Below are 22,830 nucleotides of genomic sequence, written 5' to 3' on the forward strand. Positions count from 1 at the left end.
AACGTAAAAATTTATTTCAAATTAAGCTTAAGTTTTATTGCTTTTCCACTGTTAAAACCTTAACAATATCTCTCAGCACTTGTGACGTGGTACAATCTGGTAGTTCATTCACACATGCCTTTCCCGTACCCCCCAATCCACCAACATGTGGATCGATCGGTAACGTCCCCAAGTGGGGCACTTTTGCCAGTTCTGCCAACGCTAATCCACCTCCCGAAGAGAATATATTCGTACATTCGGCACAATTGGGACACATAAAGCCGCTCATATTCTTTACAATCCCAATGATTGGTATCCCAGTTTTCTTACAGAAAGCTACCTCCTTTCGGACGTCTTCCAAGGCCATTTCCTGAGGCGTTGTCACAATCTGCGTTTACTCCCTTCAAGTTTTCCATGACGGTGATGTGTTCGTCCGAAGTGCCCGGAGGAGTATCGATAATGAGATAATCCACCCAAGTAACAATTTCTGGCTGATCAAACGCTTTTATAGCTGATTTTATTCAACCTGTGACTGAATTATGGTTTAGGTTTAGAAATAACCTTTTTTCAGCCCCTAAACATCTAAATCTGGTGATTTTATCAAGCTTCAGACTTGTTAAAAGCCGCTTTTGAAGCTGCGATGAAGCTTAATAGAGTTTTTTGCGCGCTTTTAAATAGCCAATTTGCGCAATGCTGTCAATTCTATTTTTAGAACGAGAAATAGTTTTGCAGCATGCTCTTCCAGCCGCTTAATCAACGATTCATCAACCTTTAAAAAATCTATTTTTAAATTTTAAAAAATGGAACGCGTCATTTTTTTATTTTGCCGTGCACACTGTCGAGCGCGATATTTTAAATTTCGAATAACTTTAATTCGTATAAGTAAGCTAACTAATTAAAAATGCATGTCTTTTTTTCCGGGAATTGAACCCGCCATCTTTTGATCCATAAGCACTCACCGTATGATCCGCCCCATTTGCATCTGCAGAACAGACAGTGAAAATATCTTTACACCTGAAGCCTAGCCCGCCTAGCGTGAAGCAGTCGATAATGTCGATTGTAGCGGAGTATAGTTTTCGGGGAAACTAGTCGTGTATATTTAGTTAAATTTACTATTTATTTAAATGATATTGCGCGACGCTAAACTTACAAGTCCGTTCTCTTCAAAAGCCTGTCTCCAGTCCTCTTTCTTTCTGTCCCTTCCCGCCACTGTCACTCTTCTCGCCTTTCACACTTCGACACTATTTCTCTCTCACACACATCGCCTGCTCTGTTTTATCGACAACACCAAGGGTGCGTCACTACATCCCCCTCAACACTTCTTGATGTAATGAGGCATATAATGTTCAAACCAAGAAGGCTCTCTTCGCTTTCGCTTCTCTGCATGGTCCAAAACAGTTTCTTGCGTGTTGAGTTCACATGAAGAACTCGAAACTGGTCCATCTGGAGGATTAATCATTCCGTAACTTGAAGTTGTTGTATCCGTTTTCTCTATTTTCTTTACATGTGCTATATTCCTCCTGTATTCCTTTCCGCTAACTAATGATTTCACAGTTACATCTGCTCCTAGTTTGTTCAATACGATAAACTCCTCGTTCATATATTCGGTACTTAGTTTGTTATCTCTCTTCATCCTTTTGAGTAAAACATAATCCCCCACTACTATATCCTTTATTTTGGCACGTCGCTTATTGTCACTGTACTCCTTACCCTTCTCTTTTTTGGATTCTATCATGATCTCTAGTTTCCTCATCGTTCAACCAGGAGTTCACCAGTTTAGGAAGCTTGGTGCGAATTCTTCGTCCAAATATCAATTCAGCCGGTGATCGACCGGTTGTAGGATGAATTGAAGCACGGTAAGTTAACAAAAATTTCTGCAGCTCTGCCCTCCAGTCTTGTCCGAGTTCTTGAGAAATTCGTAGTCGCTTCAGTATTGTTCGATTCTGCCGCTCTACTTCGCCATTCATTTGAGGCCAGTAAGGTACGGTGTTGATAAGTTTTATACCGTAGCTTTGACAAAATGCTGAGAACTCCTCACAATCTTCACTTAACTGTGGAGCATTATCGGCGGTGAGCGTAACAGGAACGCCAAAACGACTAAAAATGCTTCTTAGTGCCTCTGTTGTTTTTTCCGCTGTAATGCTATTCATCTCGACTACTTCGAAATACCTGCTGTAGTAATCTATGACAACCAACAAAAACTGCCCTTCGGGAAGTGGACCTAGAAAGTCTATTGCCAAGTCCTCCCAGGGAGCAGACGGTAAATCACGGCGAACCATTGGTTCAGGAGCTTCTGGAGCAGCAACAAGCGTACAGCCACGGCACTTTCTTACATATGCTTCAACATCTTTATCCATTTTAGGCCACCAAACAGACAAACGTAAGTGACTTTTCATCATATGTGTTCCGGGGTGACCTTCATGAGCCAGAGATAACACTTTCTCACGTAGGCTTTTGGGAATAACGATTCGGTCTCCTCGCATCAAAACATTTCCTACTTGGCATAGTTCCTGGGCGATAATACGATACTCTATTGGAAGTTCAAACAAACGATCGGAAGAAATCGTGTTTAAAAGATGCCGTGTTTCATCATCTTGTCTGCTTATGCTCTCAATTTCTTCCCATCTTACAGCAGCATTATCTGCAGCCATGCTTGCTATTTCATTGACAAACAGCTCTTCCGAATAATCAAAAGGTGTTGGTTCCAAGGTAGATAATCGGGAAAATACGTCCGCCACATTCTTTTCTCCTGGTATGTGCTTTATGTTATAATCGAAGGCTTGTAGCCGTAACACCCACCTTTCAATACGGGCACAGGGTTTTGAACGTGGCCCAAACAGAAATTGTAATGCTTTACAGTCAGTGATTAAATCAAATCTTTTACCTAGAAGATACATTTGGAATCTTTCAACGCCCCAAACGGCCGCCAATGCCTCTTTTTCTGTTTGGCAGTACCGTTTTCCAGTTTTAGTGAGAGATTTCGATGCATAACATATTACTCGATGTTGCCCATTCCCATCTGTCTGTACTAGTATAGCTCCCAAAGCTGTAGGGCTTGCATCTACAATCACTGACGTATGATGATCTATATTAAAATGTCCAAGACTCGCGCTGTTTGAAAGTGCTTTTTTGATTGATTCAAATGACTTCTGATGCTCGTTTTCCCATTTGAAAACCACTGATTGTTCTGTCAACTTTCTTAGAGGTTCGTCGAGAGATGCCAAATGGTTGATAAATTTATGCATATAGTTTGCAAGCCCCAGAAAACTTTTAACCTCAGCAGCGTTATTCGGTTGCCGAAAAGACACTAGCGCATCGATTTTAGATGGTGAAGGCCGAATTTTATCTGCAGAAATTATATGACCAAGAAATTGAAGCTCAGAGACACCAATAACGCATTTTTCGTGGTTTAAAACAATTCCCCGTCTTTGCAAACGCTGATAAACTTCGTTCAATCGAATATTGTGCTGCACCAAATCATCGCCTTCTATGTATATGTCATCTAAATAACAAATCGTACCTGCACATCCAGCCAATACCTCTTCCATTACTTTTTGGAAAATTTCGGGGGCCGATACTAGCCCGAATGGAAGCCTTTTGAATCTACAGAGCCCACGACTCGTGATAAACGTGGTTATGTCCCGCGATTCTGGGGCTAGCTCTGTTTGTAGAAACGCATCTCGGATATCGAGTCTGCTTCGAATTGTTCCCTTTCCTATACGTGCGAGCAACTCATCTACTACTGGCATAGGATGGCGCTCTCGCAATACAGCTTCGTTTACCCGTCGCAGATCTAAGCACACTCGAGGCTCCCCATTGGCTTTACCAACCACTACCAACGGCGACACCCAGGTTGCTGGTCCTGTTTTGACCTGCAAAAAATTAATTATTTCAACGTGTGCTACTTTCTTATGCATTTAGCAAGAAGCAGACGAGAAGCGTGAAAACACCTTTTTTGTCTTTATATAAAAAAAGGTGAGATTATATTTCGTTTTAAATTTGTTGGGATAGATTTTTGGCACTAGAGAGATGAACTGATTAAGCTGTTTTATTTATTTCAGACACGGAAAGAAAAATATTTGGAAAAAAAAATTGAAGTTACCTCAATTATATCCTGTGCCAACAACTGGTCTAATTTTTTATTTACAGCAGATTCGTAGGGAAGCGGAACGCGGCGCACTGGCTGGAACACTGGTTTGAACGAAGAATCCATGTGGATTTGAACCTGTACATCTCTGATTTTACCCAATAAAAAATCCTTCTGCTTTTCCGTAAATCACGTAGGATAAATCACCCGATTTGGTCGTTTTGGGGTATTTCGTCGGCAGGAAAATTTTCTATTGGACAATTTGACAATATAGTTCCCGTATCCAAGACACGAACCAGCAACATGTTTGCCACCAAAATATCCATGAAACACCAGCGACACTGGCATTCTATATATATATTGATTATACTGTTTCATCCCGTTCAGCATGTTCAACAAAGCGGACTTTGCTTGTCTTCGAACCGTAGCTTGAGGGTTTGAATTTAGATGCTGGTCGTTTTCGACAAACTGCCTCGAAATGACCTAGTTTGTTACATCGGCGACATATCTGATTGCGGGCCTTGCATTCAGCAGAAGTAGCAACGTGTCCTTTTGTGCCGCAATTGAAACATGTAACTTGTCGGTAATGTTGTAGCTTATGGTTGAAAACTCTTGGGGCACGCCTAGCAACTTCTCTGGCTTCTACTCGGAACACTTTTTCTGGCAGTTGTTCCTTACCGGTAAGACAAGACAAATCATTAACTTGCTGCTCTACTCCTTCCATCATGGCACCCAATTCCTCTGCTTCCGTCAAGGTTATATCCTTTTGCAAGATTCGACGTCGAAGCTCTTGCGAAGCACAGCCTTCCACGATCACGTCAATAGCGAAAATTTCCATTAATACATCACGAACGTCAGCATTATATTTCTCAAACCCGCAGTCGGCTAGCTGTTGCCTAATACGCAGAACGAAGTGAGCGAACCGTTCGTCCTTTTCTTGGTGTATTTTCCGTAAGCGACACCGTTCCAAAATATACTGCCGTCCGGGCTCAAAATATTCATCTAACTTAGAGACAGCAATATCATACCAGTTTTCTTTTATCGAAACTGCGGGTAATTTGTCAACACCAGGTAAATTTTCGTACACCTTTTGTAGCTGCTTTCCTCCAAAATGTAACAACTTGGCCCTCATCTTCCGTTGGTCTGTAATGTCGTATGCATCAAAATAAATTTCTAAAGATGATTTCCAGCTCTTCCATTCTTTCGCTAGTTGGTTCTTCCCGATTTCCTCACATCGGAAAGGAGGAATCGGACGGGCGTCGTCAATCTGCCAATCGAAATTTAACACATTGCTTTAAGTTATTTTGGACATCAGTATTTCAGCAATATTCATTAAAATCAAATTAGTACACGCATATGAGCATATGCGCACATGAGCACGAGATATGAGCACATATCTAATGATGTTGAGCTTTTAAAATTATCTTTGTGAAAAAAAAACTTTCATATAGTTAATCACTCAGAACATTGCCTTCTCAAAGGCAAATTTATTTTCCTCAGAACACTCTGCCTTCTCAAAGGCAAGTTTATTTTCCGTAGAACACTCTGCCTTCTCAAAAGCAAGTTTTTTTTTTCGCCGTATAACATCCAAGCTCCTCGAAGCATATACTTCTCAAAGTATGTACACACACAGGTTTAGTTCTCAGAACATATATAACGACACTCCTCAGAGTAATCTAATAAGAATTTAAAGCATAATAAAAAACCTTTTTCTTAGCTGTAACCTCTTTTCACTGATGCTTGGAGCTACGCCACCACCAGGCATTTTACAACAAGCAAATTTTAGGATTTTTTTTTCCACGATTAATAACTCTGTTATATACTTACCAGTTTTTCCATCATCCTCGTCGCCAGATGTAGCGGGGTATAGTTTTCAGGGAAACTAGTCGTGTATATTTAGTTAAATTTACTATTTATTTAAATGATATTGCGCGACGCTAAACTTACAAGTCCGTTCTCTTCAAAAGCCTGTCTCCAGTCCTCTTTCTTTCTGTCCCTTCCCGCCACTGTCACTCTTCTCGCCTTTCACACTTCGACACTATTTCTCTCTCACACACATCGCCTGCTCTGTTTTATCGACAACACCAAGGGTGCGTCACTACATCGATAACTGCCAAACTTTTGCTGTCAGCCGAATTGCGAAATTCTATGATCTGACAGTATGTGTGCTGTGAGCCGAAAGAAAACCTGGTAGAAGTTTATAAAGCCACTTTAACACCCTTAAGCAGCCTTCAAGTAGTTTGAAAGCTGCGAGTCTAATGAAAGCTCCCACTCTACACTTTAACACCTTTAAGCAGCCGTAAGACGGTTTGATGTTTATGGCTGTTTAGAAGCAGATTGTTTAGCAAAAAAAATCCGCTATTAAGCTTTTTTATCAGCTTTTGGGAGAGAACTGGTTTGAAAAACTTAAAGCAGCTTGCACATCGCTTATTTAAACACCATTTGAGCGCTTACTTTATGCAGCTTTGATCGCTTTAAACCAACCCGTAAACAGCCATTGCTCTTGCAATTCAGCTATCATTGTTACTTGGGCAACTCATCCCAAGCGACGTCCTCTAAAAACTGTTTGATCATTGCAGTCTTCTTGGGTCCTCGCCAAATAACAGCTTCGGTTCGGCTCTTCAACAGAAAACCAATCGACATAACGGCCAGTTTCTTTTCGGCACTGGTATAAACCGGTACCCATCCTTCTTCACATTGGTGAACATCGTGATCCTCTAGTCCTAGCAAGAATGGAACGCTGAGACCGCACAGATCAATGTCTAATAAGCCAACCTAAACGAAAGTGTTGATTAAAAAACATGATTATATTTTGCCAATTCAAATGACTCACCTTATAACCGGATTCCGATAAGGTTAACGCGATCTGCAAAATTGAACAATGTTTACATTTTTACATTCGAACAACAAACAATCATGAATGTATCCATAGTAACTCCGTCAGGGCGAACTCGACGCTCCTCCAATGAATGTCAAAAGATTGTGCCCACTTGTGCTCAATATCCGCCATTATCGCTCGTGGAAATCTGGATTGCCTTATTGTATCCTGAGCTGTTGGAAACCCCTTGGATAAAAAATATCGATAGTTATCGAAACGCAATTATATCGATATTTACAAGCATATTTCCCATCGTTATTGTCAAATAAGCTATGTACACTGGGAAAATAATGTGACCCTTTATCGCACTATTTTAAGGCTGTGAACCATTTCGCGAAATTTTTAACTTTTTGGTTTAAATTTGACAGTTCGATGGTTATTTCTCCTTGAGTGGTTAAAATCAGTTCAGAATGTGAACCATTTCATATTTGACGGATTGATAGTTTTTTTGCTTAATGAGAGCATATAAAGCCATGGGTTTATACCGTCTTTAGACATTACCCTTCTTTATCGACAGACTTCGCAGCCGGCTGTTAGAGTACAGGAAAATTACGGGGCCAGTGCAACAATCCTACTGACTCTAACTAGCAAGCACCGCCTAGCCGAGATTCGAACATACGACGACTGGCTTGTTAGACCAGTATCGTACCTCGAAGCTAGGCTGGGCGGTAATGAGAGCATATAAGGTGAGGATGAAAATATTGTTTTTTCTGTCCGAGTTAAAATCGGAGGAATTTTTGATGTCATTTGCGTTTATTTGATAGATAAAATTCATCTCATTTCAACCCGGGTTGTTTGAACAAATTTATAATGCGATAAGCATCCATACCAATGTAAAAAAAATCAGTGAAACTTGTCGAAGCTCTCTTCCTCACCTGTGCATATCTCATTGGCTCTCAGAACTTGGTTAAACTAGAGTGACTATATACAGAGTGGCGCCAAGTCATCCCAAATGTATGCAATGCGGGTTTTCCAAGGTTTTTCTTTCTCTTTCCTGCATACGCGTTGGATAAGTCGTCTGCTCGATTGGAATGACACTGACAGATAATTATCATTCCAATTTTGACATTGTCGCCACTCTGTATATAGTCACTCTAGGTTAAACCATGCTCTCGAGCAGGGTTATTTTCGGATAACTATCGAACTGTCAAATTTTAACCAAAAAGTTAAAAATTTCGCGAAATTGTTCACAGCCTAAGTAAATTTCCACGATTTATTTCATTAGTAAATGATAACTTCATAGCTCTATTTCTATGTAAACGTAAATGAAATTTTGTCTTCTATTCGACGTATAAAATTTTAATGATTCGTTGCTTGATATATAGCAATGGTAAAATCAAGGTAAAACAAGATTCTGACAAATTCACCTATTTTTCTCAGTGTGAATACTCCACAAATTAAAGCGTCGACCAAAACAACTTATGTCTCGGCTTATATCTAAGTACATTGTATTTATTGTATAAGCTTTATCTAAATTGACTATATATTTGGAAAAATGAGTAAACCTAAGTCCGGTGAAGAATGGGAATCGATAGCGCGTTCGATAGAGGACGATAAGCAGGATGAAATCGACACATTAGAAGATTTGGAAGAAAAAATGCGTAACACCCCCAGAGGAATGTTTGTTAGTGGCTGGGACGATCCTGATGATCTGATAGAAGAGGACAAGGATCCGAAAGGTAGCTGAATAATTAATTTGAACCGTGAACATGACGTATTGTATTTTCGTGCAAAGTAAAATGCTGTTCTTGTATCACCGGCAAAATCAGAAAACATATTTGTTCGGTTGAGAATGCAATGCGACTTGTTCAATAATAATAGCTGATCGAATATATGTATTTTTAATTTATGCAAGCAATCATCTCTTTGCAGCATCTCTTGAACGGCTAGCATTATGGGCGGCAGGTTCAGACAAGTTGGAAATATTAGAAGAGGTCCTTTGTAAAAAACCGTCAGTAGTTTCATCTGTCGACGATGATGGTTACACTCCACTGCATAAAGCATGCTACAATAACAATCGGGTCATGGCCGAATTGCTTTTGAAGTACGGTTCCGACCCGAATGCTCGCACTGAACTCGGCTGGACACCGTTACATTCAGCGTGCAAATGGAACAATGCTGAATGTGTCGCATTGTTACTACAGCATGGAGCTGATATCAATGCTACCTCAGAAGGAGACCAAACACCACTACACATCGCGGCCACAGTTTCGAACAGCAGAAGTACGCTGATGACACTCTTGATGGATGATAGAATAAAACCAGATTTTCTAAACAACTCAGGAGAAACGGCTGCTGATATCGCAAAACGAAGTGGCCTTTCTTTTCCACTGTTTAAAATGGGACAATCAGCATTGAGAGTGGAAACTGGAATACTAGATTAGGGTTAGAATAAATGAAGATAGAATTAATAAAAGGGCGAATGTCGCAAGCGTAAACAAACCGACTGAGGGTTGATTTTCGTATGCTGGTCCAGCAAAAAGTAACTCTCACCCGTTTTGTTTACATTTGAGACATTCGCCCTTTTGTTAATTCTATCTAGAAATGATTGGCCGGTAAGAAATATCAGCATATTCGGCATGACGAGTAGCATGTTCCTCACAATCATGTGAAAGCTGACTAAAAGTAGGTTGGTTATTAAGAAATAAGTCTTTGAATATGCAACACAGAGAAATTCTTTACGAAACCAATGTTTCCACATTCTATTAAATATTTCGTTGTATTTGAAAACACACAAAAACGTTTTTCGCACAATTTGTGCCAAAGCAACCGGATATGGATAGCAACATTTTTACATTTTTAGTCGACGCGTACTTTTTTAACTTGTGGTTCGTTACTTGATTTTACTTCATATTCCATTCTTGTTGCATTAGTGCTACTGTTAGCAATGTCCTGCAGTATTTCGGCATAACTATGCTCACCGAAGAGACCCAGTAGCAAGGCTACTCCGTACCCTGTGGCACGTTCCCCGCTATGAACTGGAGACGCCATGTCAATGTGCAACCAAGCTCCGGTGTACTCAAATCCAAGATGCGCACCGATGAATAGTCCAGCACAACTAACCTGAGCATTACCACGATCCATGACTGAGTTTTTCATGTCCGCTACAGCTGAATTGAACTCACTGAAATGTAATTCCGGACAGTATGGAACCGGCGATAGTAGGTCTGCCGTGTGACGACCGACAGCTACAGCTTTAAGTTCCCAACGCTCGCTGTTAGTAAGAATAGCGCCATGATATTTTCCTGTTGCGATCCCTTGAGCCCCAGTCAACGTAGCCATATCTAGGATTACCTTAGCCTTTAGATCACGATCCGCGTAGCACACTCCATCGGACAAAACCAAACGGCCTTCGGCATCGGTGTTATTAATTTCGACCGTCAGTCCAGAGTATAATCGATGAATATCGTCCGGACGTGTTGAATTCGGTCCAACCGAATTTTCCGCCAGACAGAACACAGCATGCAAATTTTGCCGATAGCCACTCTTGACTGCAGCGTAAAAACCGCCAAGTATAGCAGCAGCTCCACCACAGTCCCGTTTCATACCTGGCATAGCTGTTTTACCTTTGATGCTCAGACCGCCAGTATCGAATACGATTCCTTTACCAACCCAGGCGACAGTTTCAGTTGCACCTTCCGGTTCATACGAAAGTACTGCTAATGCGGGAGGATCTGCAGCAGCCTTTCCAACTCCGTAAATGCCACCAAAACCTTTTACGTTCAATTCTTCACCACGTATAATCTAAAACAAAAAATCTGTTATAGATCAAGATTACTAAAAATAGGCATTGAACTACCTTAGGTACCAATTTTAGTTCCTTGGCTACGGTTTCCACCTCACGTAAAAATCCGGATACGTTCATCTCATTGCAAGGAGCGTCAACAATTTTTGCCGTTAAGCGAATCCCATCAGCAGCGTATTTCAGTACTTTAACATCTTCATCCGTTAAGGTTGTATTATCCGCATTACCTATCAGAACAAACTCAATACTGACTTTTATCGGTTCCGATGGAGTTTGATTGATGTTACTATTATCTGGTGACTTAAAACTTTTACGGCAATACAATGGATACGCTCTGGCCACGGCGCACGCAGACGCAAATACATTGCTTCGTTCACATACAATAACGACCGTCTCACTAGCTCCAGTAGTATGGGTTTGAACCAATTTCGTCAGCGCGTGGGCTCGAGAGTCCGTATTGTGACGGGATGCTCTAGTTGGCAAAACAGCAATTCGAGCTAAATCCAGATACAAAGAACAGGAATCGGTCGGCGTTGGACGCAAGTGGGAGACCGCTTTCTGGAAAACTTCCTTTGAAACGCAAGGCTCCAGTTTGCAGCGAATCCGGTCATATGAAAGCTCGTTCAAGTGACGTTGCTGGCCGATAATCAGCACTGGTATCTTTTGCGGATCCGAAGGTTCCACTTTACGATGGAAGCTTAATTGGCTCATTTTTCAACTGAGCGCTACAACGTGATGTAATGGTTCCGTATATCAGTTTTCAATTACCTATTTGTTCGAAACCATGTACTACAAGATAAGCGAAAATCTTATTTTAATCGTAAAACAAACAAGCAAACACTTTACACTTCTATTTCTGGGTTGTGGTGTGGCAGCTGAGCCTGAGCGGCAATTTTGCAGGATGGGGAAGTTATCGATAACATCGCTACGCTTTCGGCATTTCAAAGCAACGTTATCGGCAAGGGGTTTCCAACAGCAATGATTAGAAAATAATACTTTGTATATGTAGCATAATAAATTGTAACGGGTGTAATCTATTGCACCGTTTTATTAGTGTATCCCAATAGCATATACGTTTATATTTTTTTGAGTGTAACACCTGCCAGTGTCAAAAATGTCGCGACGATCGTTTTTACGTGCCGTTCAAAATTGACGCACCTTCGATTTCCAAAGGAAATGTTTTATTTTATTTTATTGTGCTTTGCAGCTGTACCTGGATTAATCCAGATTATTTTCTCTAATGCCAATGTATATGACAAAACAAAACAGCAACATAGCAGTTGTCACTCTTTCTCACTCACAGCATTCGCATTGTCGCACTATTTGTGCCAGTCGCACTTTTAAACTGCGGTGTCCAGTAAGGTGCAAAATGCGGGATATTTTATTTTACGTTAAATGTGAACGCAAAAAGCTGTCTGGACAACGATTTGAAAAGTGCGTATTGGTTATTTCAGCATTGTTTCATGTTTTCGGTAAAACTGTTTGAATTCTTGGTGGGTTATTTGATTGATTTGTTTACAAGATAAAAAGCGGTACAGCAAAGTTTCGTTAATTGGTGGTTCGTTAATTGGGCGGTTCGTTAATTGGGTGTTCGCTAATTGGGCTATGTGACAACTTGAATGTCAAAATTGTATGGAATTTTCGAGTTTAGAAATTTCTAACAACTGTCAGTCGGCCCAATTAGCGAATCAGCTAGAGTGCAGTCGTGGCCCAATTAACGAATTCAGGCTGTATTTATTACAAGATTGTCACTCTTGTGTACGAGTTGTCTGCTGTAAAGTATTTAAATATTGCGTGTTTCATTGAGAGTTATCCGCTGTGCAATTCAAAATGAAATGCTCTTTCATGATTTCATCTTTCATGATCGATTTTGTCGTTAACAGAACAAGTTAAGCAAAATTCAACAGTAAATTCAAGCAATAGAGATCGCTGCAGTTGTACAAAAAACACTCTGTTACATGACAGAACCAAATAGAGCATGTCATTATAACAGAAAAACCAGTTATGCTGCTATTCGCGTTGACGAACGTAAGCTGCTGCCACCTCCAAAAGTTTACTGTAGGGGTGAAGCGGAATAGGGATTCCTTAAAGAGCGCAAGAGATCGAAACATTTTGGCAGTTTTTCACCCACACGTACATACGGGCATTTCTATGAGTGTGCAAGAGATCGTTTAATGCCGTCAACGCGAATTGTTGTTGTCGCGAGCAACATTTAGTTTGGCTAAAGATGGTCTTAGCCGGTGGTTTTGGTTGTTGCCCCAAAGTCTTTTTCCGACTAGGTCGTACTTGGAAATTGGATGTGATATTCACTCGTGCTGATCGTGCTAATATTAACTAAATTCACTTCACTATTGGTATGGGAAACTGTTCCCAGGAAAACTTAACTTTATTGGAAAAGGTTACAATTGTCGTCTTAAAGCTACGCGTTGAATAATCGATGGATACTTATGTAAAGCATCCCAGAAAAATTGACTTATATACTATGTCCCTTTAGATACCAGACTTTTCTTCGAATATCCATAATTTTCATTTATTTTCCTTCTGGAGTCTAACGGGCGCTTATTCTAAAACACTATAATTGTTTGAACACTCCTCATTGCGTCCTAACGATAAAAAGAGAAAGAAATTCTAAATGCGACACATGGGAGTGGCTTAATCTTTCATGCCCTAAATAAATAGTCTAATCAGTACATAATCCATGCGCGAGATGGTTTTTCAGATTCCTTTTCATATTCTGACTTTCCTACTCCCGATCAGATGGATCGTTCTGCTGGCATGTTTATTTGATTACATCGTTGGCGTGTCTAGCTAAGCAGCTTATTTGCTCTACCTCTAGAAGCGATAATGCCTCCAGCTAAGTTATTTATTTTTATCATTCCGCTTTAGCAGCGACAATTGTCATTACCACGGAAACGTTTTGATACTTGGCATAATGTTATCAGTTCGTAAAATACTCTATTGAAATAATAAACCAATTCAGATCTTATATGCACAAGGGATTTTTTGCCAAAACAAATGATAATAAACTCTTTCTTCGATATTTACGCCGCTTTCAAACATCTGTCGTGAACCATGAACCAGCATGCCGTTTTAAGCACCCCATCGGCAGACAACCATGTTTTCGCTGCCAACATCTCGTGTGTGCGAGAATGAGATAGCATGTCAGCACTGCGTTTCACTCAACTGCCAGCAGTCTGATTTGGGCCCGCTGTCAAATTTTGAGCCCCGGACATGCTGTCGCTGACGTTTACTGCAGTTCGATATAGAGATGTCGATGGGTTGGTTTTAAGCAAGGTGAGTGACTAACCTTGGTTTTAGGTACGTTTGATTAGTATGGGAGCTGTCACATTGTTACCGGGTTGTATGAGAACGATGTCGAACCGTGAAGTGTTTTCCATGAATTACCTAGCCACCCGAAGTCCCGTAGCTCGCAAATTCGCACAAAACTAATTTTACTGGTATTTCTTAACGGACATGGACGCTAGAGGAAGCTGATCAACGAGGTTTTAGAGCGTAAAATTATGCTCTCTATTCGCTATGACGGCGCCGCAGTGGAGACACCTACATTAGTTTCGAGTATGCGTGAAGCGGAATAGCGATTTGTTAAAGAGTGCAAAAGACAGAAATATGTCGGAAATAATTTTCACGCATTCAGCTGCGGGCAGTTCTGTGAGTGGAAAAGAGGTCGTGCGGTGCCGTCATTGCGAATACTTGGCGGTAGAATGGAAAATGTAGTGTGGGTGGCACAGACGCATGAACCACGAGTTGTATCAAGTTTACAAATGTGCTAATCAATGTTGCCACATTTACAGATTTATCTGAAAAAGTACAGATATTTTCGAATTTTTTGGTACATATTCTGTACGGTACAGATTACAGATTTTTGCCAAAAAGTACAGATAGGTACAGATTTTTCTGAGTGACAAAAACTTATACTTTTTTCTCAGTGCTGTTTCTTGAAATCAATAGAGAAGCAATATTCTTAGTATGAATGTAAACAAAACAAAACGTATTTATAACTAAGTTTAGTAGAAATATGTGCAAACATCATCAAACAAATAAATGATTAGAGACTCGTGCATTTTTTAATGCTATCAAACCAAATTTTTCTATAATAAATAATTTTAATGGTACAGATTTGGGTACAGATTTCTGGAAGAAAAAGTACAGATGAAAAAGATTTTTGCGGCTTCCAGTACAGATGAATATGTGGCAACACTGGTGCTAATAGAGCGAAGGTAGTACAATTTGGCAGGCTGCGGTGGGCGGTACGCAAGGGAATGCTCCATTAACGAGAGCAGCGAGTACAGCAGCGAACTATGAAACTCGATGTTTTGCTTTTTTCTTTTTTTTTCGGGGTACGTAGCCAGAATACCCGACGAAAGAGTAGCCAAAAATATGTTCAGCAAAGAACCAAGAAGAGGCCTTAGACTTCGGAGCAGACCCCGCACCCGATGGATGTGATTGTTTACTTTGCTCTTTTGGTATCTCGGTTTGACCTTTGACGGTTCAATTTTTTTCCTCGCACTTTGCAGATCTGTACTTTACATGCTGTCTGTTAGAGGCTCCATTACGCACCTTAGGCCAGTACCAGGCGTCATTATTGTTAAATGCAGAATTTAATATGAAAGTAGGGTTCTGAGAATACACGCATGGTAAAGTCCCTTAACATCAAATGGCCTGATTCTACTAAGGTTCGAACTCGACACCACTCACTTGCCAAGGAAGACCTGATAAACTAATAGCTACAGGGCCTCTTATTTATCACGTCGAGATATTCATCGTCAGCTTATGTCAATGATGACTGGCAACCGTAGTTTAAAGTAAGTTTTTACAGTTTTGCCATAACATTATTAAGTGTTATTGCCTACATTTGTCTAAAACATCCGATGTATAGGTCACCATATAACAGTTCGGTTGCAATAAATTGAAAACTTAAGCTGTTTATTTCGAATGAAAACAGGTTTATTATCTTGTTCTTGATTGCAACAAATAAATGCCCAATTGCCAGATTTGCATTATTTTAAAAATGTTTTGCAGGTTCGTATTTTAATTATCGCTTAATATAAATATTTTATCCTCTAATATTTTTAACGTTACAATCGTTCATTCGATTAATTAATTAGTCTGCTTTAATATATAGTCGAAGGATTCACAAAATGTGTTTTATCAATTGAGATATATCAATTATTTTCATCAACACGGTCACCACTATTTGCGGTACAGCAACATCAACTGTAGAAGACCAATTGTTAAGCAATTGTTTCCGGGTTATCTTAAGCAGTGTACTAACCTTTAATCTTCAGGGCTATCCTCATATGAAGGACTAGTCGGCGAGTAGGTTGGACTAGCCGGGCTGGAGGGACTGTACCCTTGAGCTGTAGGAGAGTAGGCTGGACTGGAGGGAGAATAGTGGGGTGAAGTTGGCGTATACACCGGACTAGTAGGTGAGTACTTCTGACTGCCAGGGGAATAAGAAGACATGTTCGGGGAGTATCGAGCGGTCGTAGGAGAGTATGTTGGCGAGCTAACCATATAATTGCTGCTGCTACTGCCGGGAGAATGCTGCGGAGAGCTTGGTGAATAGCTGGGCGATGTTGGGGAGTATTTCGGACTTGTCGGGGAATATTGTGGGCTAGTAGGAGTGTACTGCGGACTGCCACCGTAAGATGGCGAGGTTGGTGAGTAACTGGGGGACGTCGGGGAATATTTCGGGGAAGAAGGAGAGTAGCTTGGAGATGTGGGTGAATAGTGAGGAGAACTGGGTGAGTAATTGGGACTGGTTGGAGAATAGGATGGCGTTGCTGGCGTGTAATTTGGCGATGTAGGAGAATAGCTGGGTGAAGTAGGTGAATAAGAGGGTGACGTAGGGGAATATGAAGGACTGGAAGGTGAATACGAAGGACTTGTTGGTGAATACGCTGGAGAAGTTGGCGAATAGCTGGGAGATGTTGGTGAGTACGGACTTGTAGGCGAGTATGATGGAGAAGTGGGAGAATAGGCCGGGCTGGACGGAGCGTAGGTTGCTGTCGGAGAATACAGCGGAGATGTGGGAGAATAGCTTGGAGACGTAGGGGAATAGTGTGTTGACGTTGGACTGTAGTTTGGGCTGGTTGGCGAATATCGGGGACTGGTTGGAGAATAATTCGGACTGGTCGGAGAATAGCTTGGGCTAGTCGGTGAATAACAAGGGGAAGCACCTCCTGGCGAAGCAGCTGCGTAGTTTGGACTGCTCGGAGAGTACGACGGAGACGCACTTGGTGATGATGGAAAGTATGGAGACATTGATGGTCCTGGTGAACTTGGGGATCCAGGCATTGGTGACCAAGATGGAGACATTCCTGAAGCGTCGCTCTGCGCTGATGGTGAGAAACTTGGACCACCTGGAGTCATGCCACTAGGTGGGCCTGACGGAGACCATCCGCCATACCCGGGAGTTTGTGATTGCTGCCAAGGTGTCATTACAGGACTCATGCTAGGAGTAGCTCCAGGTCCAAAGAACATTCCAGTTGCACCCATTATTGAGGTATGAGGAATCTCCATACCCAGTTTACATTTTTCAGCATCTAGTAATAGATCAAAGCATCCTGTACCCATTCGGGGTAGCTGGCCCATGATGATATTTTCCGAGACTCCTCTCATTGGATCTACTTCAGCATGCGCGGCGGCATCGTTTAAAACATCAACAGTTTCTTCGAAAGAACACCTCATAAGAGCGCCAGTATCTTGTCTGTTAATACCGTGACGTGTAATGGCCATCAAGTGACCCTTTGCTGTCATAACATCACACAACAACGCCAAATGACGATAGTTTACATAAAGACCGTAAAACTGCAGCACGTTGTTCATTTCTTTCTCTACAGACTTTCGCACAGCTTCAATACCGAGTACTTGGAAAATTTCGCAAATGTCGTTACTAGCTGTGCGTACTGGATCGACATCTCGCTCGCTCAGGACTTTCATCATCGAGGTACCGTCAGTTTCCAAAAGCCACTCTCCAATAGCTTTGAATTCTCCTTCGGGTGTTATGACGATTCTTCTCTTGGCGTCCGTTTGGGGCAAATGCATGTACACTTTTCCAATAGCTTCAATACCCTGCAGAGTCATATCCGAAAGCATGTTGGCTTCGATACATCGCAAAAACATATCATCTTCCATTTTGTCCATGTTTTCTTCCTCGTTTTCTTGGAATTTGTTATCTTCATTATTCATGATTCGAATTCGAAGCACCAACTTATCGGCATTGTCGTCATTGAAAATGCAGTTCAAATCATCTCCAAAACCAGCATTAATTTTTTCCGCAATTTGTTCCATAGTCAACTTCTTATCGGTCATCCTTTTACGATCCAATTCGATACGCAGCAACCACGGCGAAATTCTAGTGGGATCAAAATCCGGCATCTCATAGTACACATTTACAAACTCCTGATCTTCAGCAATCACTGTTCTTTGTGGATCCGGATCGTAGTAAATGGCTGTGTTGGCCGTCACCTTTCTTAACGTTGTATGTTCCAACCGACAGAGCACGTTCTTGGCCTTCTCTGCATCGCGGGCGGCTCCTCCAGTTAGAAAAACTGTTAGTGAGGGTGCTTTTGGTCTCTTGGAAATATTGATGATTTCCTTTAATCTTGGCACACCAAGTGTTACGTTCTTTGACGACACACCGGCGAAATGGAAAGTGTTCAGTGTCATTTGAGTAGCCGGTTCACCAAGCGACTGCGCAGCTAAAGCTCCTACCATTTCACCTGGATTACACTGAGCCTGCTGGAATCGAGTTTCTATTTCTCCAATCAACCATTCAAACGCTTCATTATTCAAACGGAATTCTTCGGCCACATATTTAGTACAGAGAGTCGAGCGAACCAAGCACTGGAACAAGAGTGTGGCGTTTTCGTTCGCTTGCTTGGACAGCCGATCCGTTCCAGCCACGATTACACACTTCTGCAACAACTCGCGCACGCCTTGGATTACTTTCAGCGGTGATAAATCGGTTGGTGCCCGCTTGTTGATGTGGAAAATTTTTTGCACATTCCAGATCATACGTTGTAAATTGCAGGGCAATACTACTTTCGAGTCACCGTTGGGAAAGATTTGTCGCAATGCTTCTCGATCTCTCATCAACTGTTCGTACTCGGCCTCAATTTCCTGAATAACATCGGCTGACTCAGTCAGTTCTTTGATCACATCCTCGTTGAAAATTCTCCTAAGATTTCGCTCGTTCGATGGGTCAAATCTGTATCGTTTCTCGAAAACCTTGTTCGAGAGCTTGATTGTTGGCAAATTCTGAAACTCGACCGTTTCCCCGCATAATCCGTCTTCGCCGTAACGCAGCTGGATCAATTGTCCAACCGAATTTCGCACTGTTCCATCATAATTCACCATTACCGACTCCATAGCTTTGATCAGACGACGCTGGATATAACCGGTTTCGGCAGTCTTTACAGCAGTATCGATGAGACCCTCACGACCTCCCATGGCGTGAAAGTAAAACTCAGTTGGCGTCAGACCGGCAAGATATGAATTTTCGACGAAACCTCTCGATTCGGGACCATAATCGTCCTTGATGAAGTGCGGTAGAGTGCGCTTACGGAATCCGAATGGAATGCGCTTACCTTCAACGTTTTGCTGACCCACACAGGCGATAACCTGAGGAAGAAAAATATTTGTAACAAAAATCACAACAAAAAAAATTTTTTTTAACAAAAAAATTTAGCAAATTTTTAACAAATATTCCGTCAATTAATTCTACATACCTGAGAAATGTTAATGTTTGATCCCTTTGAACCGGACACCACCATAGCCTTGAGATTGTTGTATTCAGTGAGCGATTTCTTAGCAGAGCCACCAGTTTTATCACGAGCATCGTTTAGAATGCGGTTTACTTGATTTTCGAAAGTCTGCCTCAAAGTGTTACCAGGTGTCGGTTCTAATTCCATGTTGTGCGCCTTCTGGATAACTCCTATGACATCCTCTTTGGCCTTTCGGATTGCGCGCTGAATTTCAGCATAGGTCTGAGGATCAGCAATGGTGTCTCCAATACCGATGCTGTGACCCTCCAGTAACAGCCAGTTGTTGACTACAGTTTGAATGTTACCGTAGAAGCGACCGGCAATTTCATGTCCCAGCTCGAGAAAGACAATATGCAACAGAGAACCAGCAGATGTTCCAAGAGTTTTCTTACACAGAATACCCATAATCAATTCGCCATGTTCGACCATGACCTTGGTGTCTCCGGGGGAAATCCACTTGTACGGACCGTCATCCTCTTCGTCTGGATGGGTCGAATGCGTGCGGATCATGTTCACGTTGCCGGGGATGATAAGAGTGAAAATTTGTTTCCCAGTCCAAAGAGGCTTCGGTTTGAGAATGCACGGTTGTGGCATTTTGCCGTCCCAAGTGGGCAAGAACATAAGCAGATTCATCATCTGTTCTTTTTCTAGGAAAACATCACGTTTAGTCATTTTACGCACGGCTGTTAACGTGTCCTGCACAATACCCATGACGGGTTTATTGGCCTGTGGAGTAATAATCTGCCGAGGCGTGATGTGAATGTTTTCGATTTCTGCTCGAGTTTCCATCGATTGTGGAACGTGCAGATTCATTTCGTCTCCGTCAAAATCAGCGTTGTAAGGTGAGGTACAACTGAGGTTCATGCGGAAAGTTGACCAAGGCAATACTTTAACACGATGACCCATCATACTCATTTTATGTAGCGTAGGTTGACGGTTGAAGATTACCAAATCATCATCGCGTAAATGTCGTTCTACTTTGTAACCACATTGCAAATGCAGGTCACTGGATTTCGGATGAAATCGAAGATCAATGCGCTCTCCGTTGTCGCGCACAATGTACTTTGCACCGGGATATTGTGAATTTCCTCGCCGAACCAGTTCCTGCATGCGATCAATATTAAATGGAGTGACCAATTCCGGGAACGTCATGTTCTGCGCAACTGAACGAGGCACGCCGACTTGATCAATACGTAAATTCGGATCTGGAGTAATGACAGTACGAGCCGAAAAGTCGACACGTTTTCCCATTAAATTACCGCGAATGCGACCTTCTTTTCCCTTCAAGCGAGACTTAACGGCCTTTAGAGGTTTTCCACTCTTTTGCATAGCCTTCGGCATTCCCGGCATATCATTGTCGACCAGTGTTGCTACGTGGAACTGCAACATTTTTATATTTTCAGCAATTACGTGAGCTGCTGCTCCGGTAGATTCGTTCTTCTTTAATTCATTATTGGCTTTAATGATATCTGAAAGCTTGTGTGTTAAATCATCCTGATTCTTAGTCGCACCAAACATAACTACTGCTGGTCTAACCGCCAGCGGTGGAACTGGAAGCACAGTTATAATCATCCAATCAGGACGAGCAAATTTCGGATCCATTCCCAGTACATAGCATTCCTCGTCGGTAATGTGCTTCAAAATTTCCCATACCCTTTCTGCGGTAACAGCAATTTTCTTCTCCTGGGAATCTTCATTAACGTGCTTCCACTCGGCAATTACATCCAGTCCTGTTCGGCGTAGCGACGGCTGATAGTGACCGCATCCGCCGTGACCTTGTTTTTTGTTCGGATCTGGCGGTGCTCCGTCTTTCGTTATGTCCATATCCTCTCCACCTTCGCAAATTTTTTTGCCCTTGCACAAGTCATACACGTACGCTAAGCGTTTGCGGGGTTGTCCCTTTGATTTCATGACGATTTCCTTAATTTTTGGATTGCTGGGAGCAACCAGCATTTTAGAGCAGTAAAAGCACACACATCGCAGAATTTTAATAGTTTTCGTAATAAAGCCGATGTGGAACACCGGTTTAGCTAAATCGATGTGACCGAAATGTCCCGGGCACTCAGTCATGTTGCCAGCACAAGTTTGACACCGTGATGTACGCTCGATGACACCTGCAAGCGAAACGAAATATATACTTAATAAATTGTTGTAGGTTAACATAAAATACATACATAAAAAATTGATGTAATGTTTCAATTCAAAATAAATTTTCCTATTTTCAAAACTAGGGGTCAATCCCGGCGGTGTTTAGCATTCACGCCTCCCACGCCGAGGACCCGGGTGCAAATCCCAACCCCACAGAAGTCACGAATGACCTAAGCTGTTAAGGTGACTATAATAAAAAAAGTATAGTTTCAGAACAATCTGGCATAAGCAGTTATAACCATGATGACTCACCATGATTATAACATAGTGTTTAAATTATACAAATTTTTAATCACAAACAAACAAAATAAATGTAGCAAACGTCTGTAGGTAAATTGAATCTTCGGGGAGTAAAAAATTCGATTTTTTCAAATTTTGGCGTTATTCTAAAAAAGTGTAACGGAATTTACTTTGTTTAGCTTTTTACCGTAGTAATTCAATTAATCGCCGTTAAGACCGTAAAACAACATTCCCAGTTACATTAAATAATTTCGATATTTGCTTCCGCGAAAATTAAATTAACTCGTGATATTTACCTTGACGTGGATCCATAAGTCCGCACAATTTCGGCCGTCCGCCCTCCATGGTCTCCGCGTACTGGATGCCACCTTCGGTGACAGACATCCGTCGTATTTCATCCGGGGAAAGGATGCCAAATTGAACCTTTTTCACCGTCCGAAGCGGTGCTTTCGAGTCTCCATTCATGTCGATAGCGATAGATTTACCTTCTCTTCTAGTGCGAACAAATTCTTCCCCTTAGCGATTGCTCGATTAACTGATGTCGAAAGGAAAGTTTCACACTTTTATAGTCATTTTTATAGGTACAATCACCATTTATTTCACTTTAAATTACCTGCAATCGATTTACCGCCAACTAGGGTAGAATTTAAATAAATTTTTGATCGATTTTCACTACCTAATTTGAAACTATTAAAAAGTGTTCAAGCCAAGAACGAAAAAACGCGATGACAAAGCAGCAAGGCGTCCATTTGCAGAAAATGATGGCCGACTAACCGAACCGAGCATAAATTTACACTCTACCAGGAAAGTACCTAATGAAAACGTCGAAATCACCTAAATTTAGGTAAAGCTGAATGTTTATATCTGTTAGGTAAAAATTACTCTTGAAAATTAGGTAAAAATAACTAACTACCGCAGTACACCTAATTTACCTAATTTTGGGTGAAAAAGAGTGTACTGACAA

General features: G+C 41.5%; 3 protein-coding genes and 1 pseudogene across 5 annotated transcripts; 1 reads left to right on the forward strand and 3 right to left on the reverse strand.

The window, feature by feature from the left end:
• Positions 1-34: 34 nt before the first annotated feature.
• On the reverse strand, positions 35-8,391 carry LOC128740431 (cytosolic Fe-S cluster assembly factor NUBP2 homolog; annotated as a pseudogene).
• A 7-nt stretch (positions 8,392-8,398) lies between these two features.
• Positions 8,399-9,367, forward strand: LOC128743528 (ankyrin repeat domain-containing protein 49). Its single transcript, XM_053840124.1, has 2 exons — positions 8,399-8,623; positions 8,817-9,367. The coding sequence occupies exons 1-2, from the start codon at positions 8,440-8,442 to the stop codon at positions 9,326-9,328; spliced, it is 696 nt and encodes a 231-aa protein (XP_053696099.1). The 5' UTR covers positions 8,399-8,439; the 3' UTR covers positions 9,329-9,367.
• Positions 9,368-9,646: 279 nt separating this feature from the next.
• Positions 9,647-11,552, reverse strand: LOC128742286 (probable aminopeptidase NPEPL1). Its single transcript, XM_053838610.1, has 2 exons — positions 10,744-11,552; positions 9,647-10,688 (listed from the first exon to the last, which is right to left on the reverse strand). Exons 1-2 carry the CDS (start codon positions 11,398-11,400, stop codon positions 9,744-9,746), a joined length of 1,602 nt encoding a protein of 533 aa, XP_053694585.1. The 5' UTR covers positions 11,401-11,552; the 3' UTR covers positions 9,647-9,743.
• A 4,096-nt stretch (positions 11,553-15,648) lies between these two features.
• LOC128744174 (DNA-directed RNA polymerase II subunit RPB1) lies at positions 15,649-22,603 on the reverse strand. Of its 3 annotated transcripts, XM_053840983.1 has the most exons (5): positions 22,480-22,603; positions 22,163-22,401; positions 19,443-21,592; positions 15,983-19,335; positions 15,649-15,924 (listed from the first exon to the last, which is right to left on the reverse strand). In XM_053840983.1, the coding sequence occupies exons 2-4, from the start codon at positions 22,329-22,331 to the stop codon at positions 15,985-15,987; spliced, it is 5,670 nt and encodes a 1,889-aa protein (XP_053696958.1). In that variant the 5' UTR covers positions 22,332-22,401; positions 22,480-22,603; the 3' UTR covers positions 15,649-15,924; positions 15,983-15,984. The 3 variants fall into 3 exon arrangements, with proteins under 3 accessions (XP_053696958.1, XP_053696960.1, XP_053696961.1); XM_053840985.1 differs by having other exon boundaries at positions 15,649-19,335; XM_053840986.1 differs by lacking the exon at positions 22,480-22,603 and having other exon boundaries at positions 22,163-22,469.
• Between the last annotated feature and the right edge of the window lie 227 nt (positions 22,604-22,830).

The sequence above is a fragment of the Sabethes cyaneus genome, chromosome 3, assembly GCF_943734655.1.
Source record: "Sabethes cyaneus chromosome 3, idSabCyanKW18_F2, whole genome shotgun sequence".
Lineage (NCBI taxonomy): Eukaryota > Metazoa > Arthropoda > Insecta > Diptera > Culicidae > Sabethes > Sabethes cyaneus.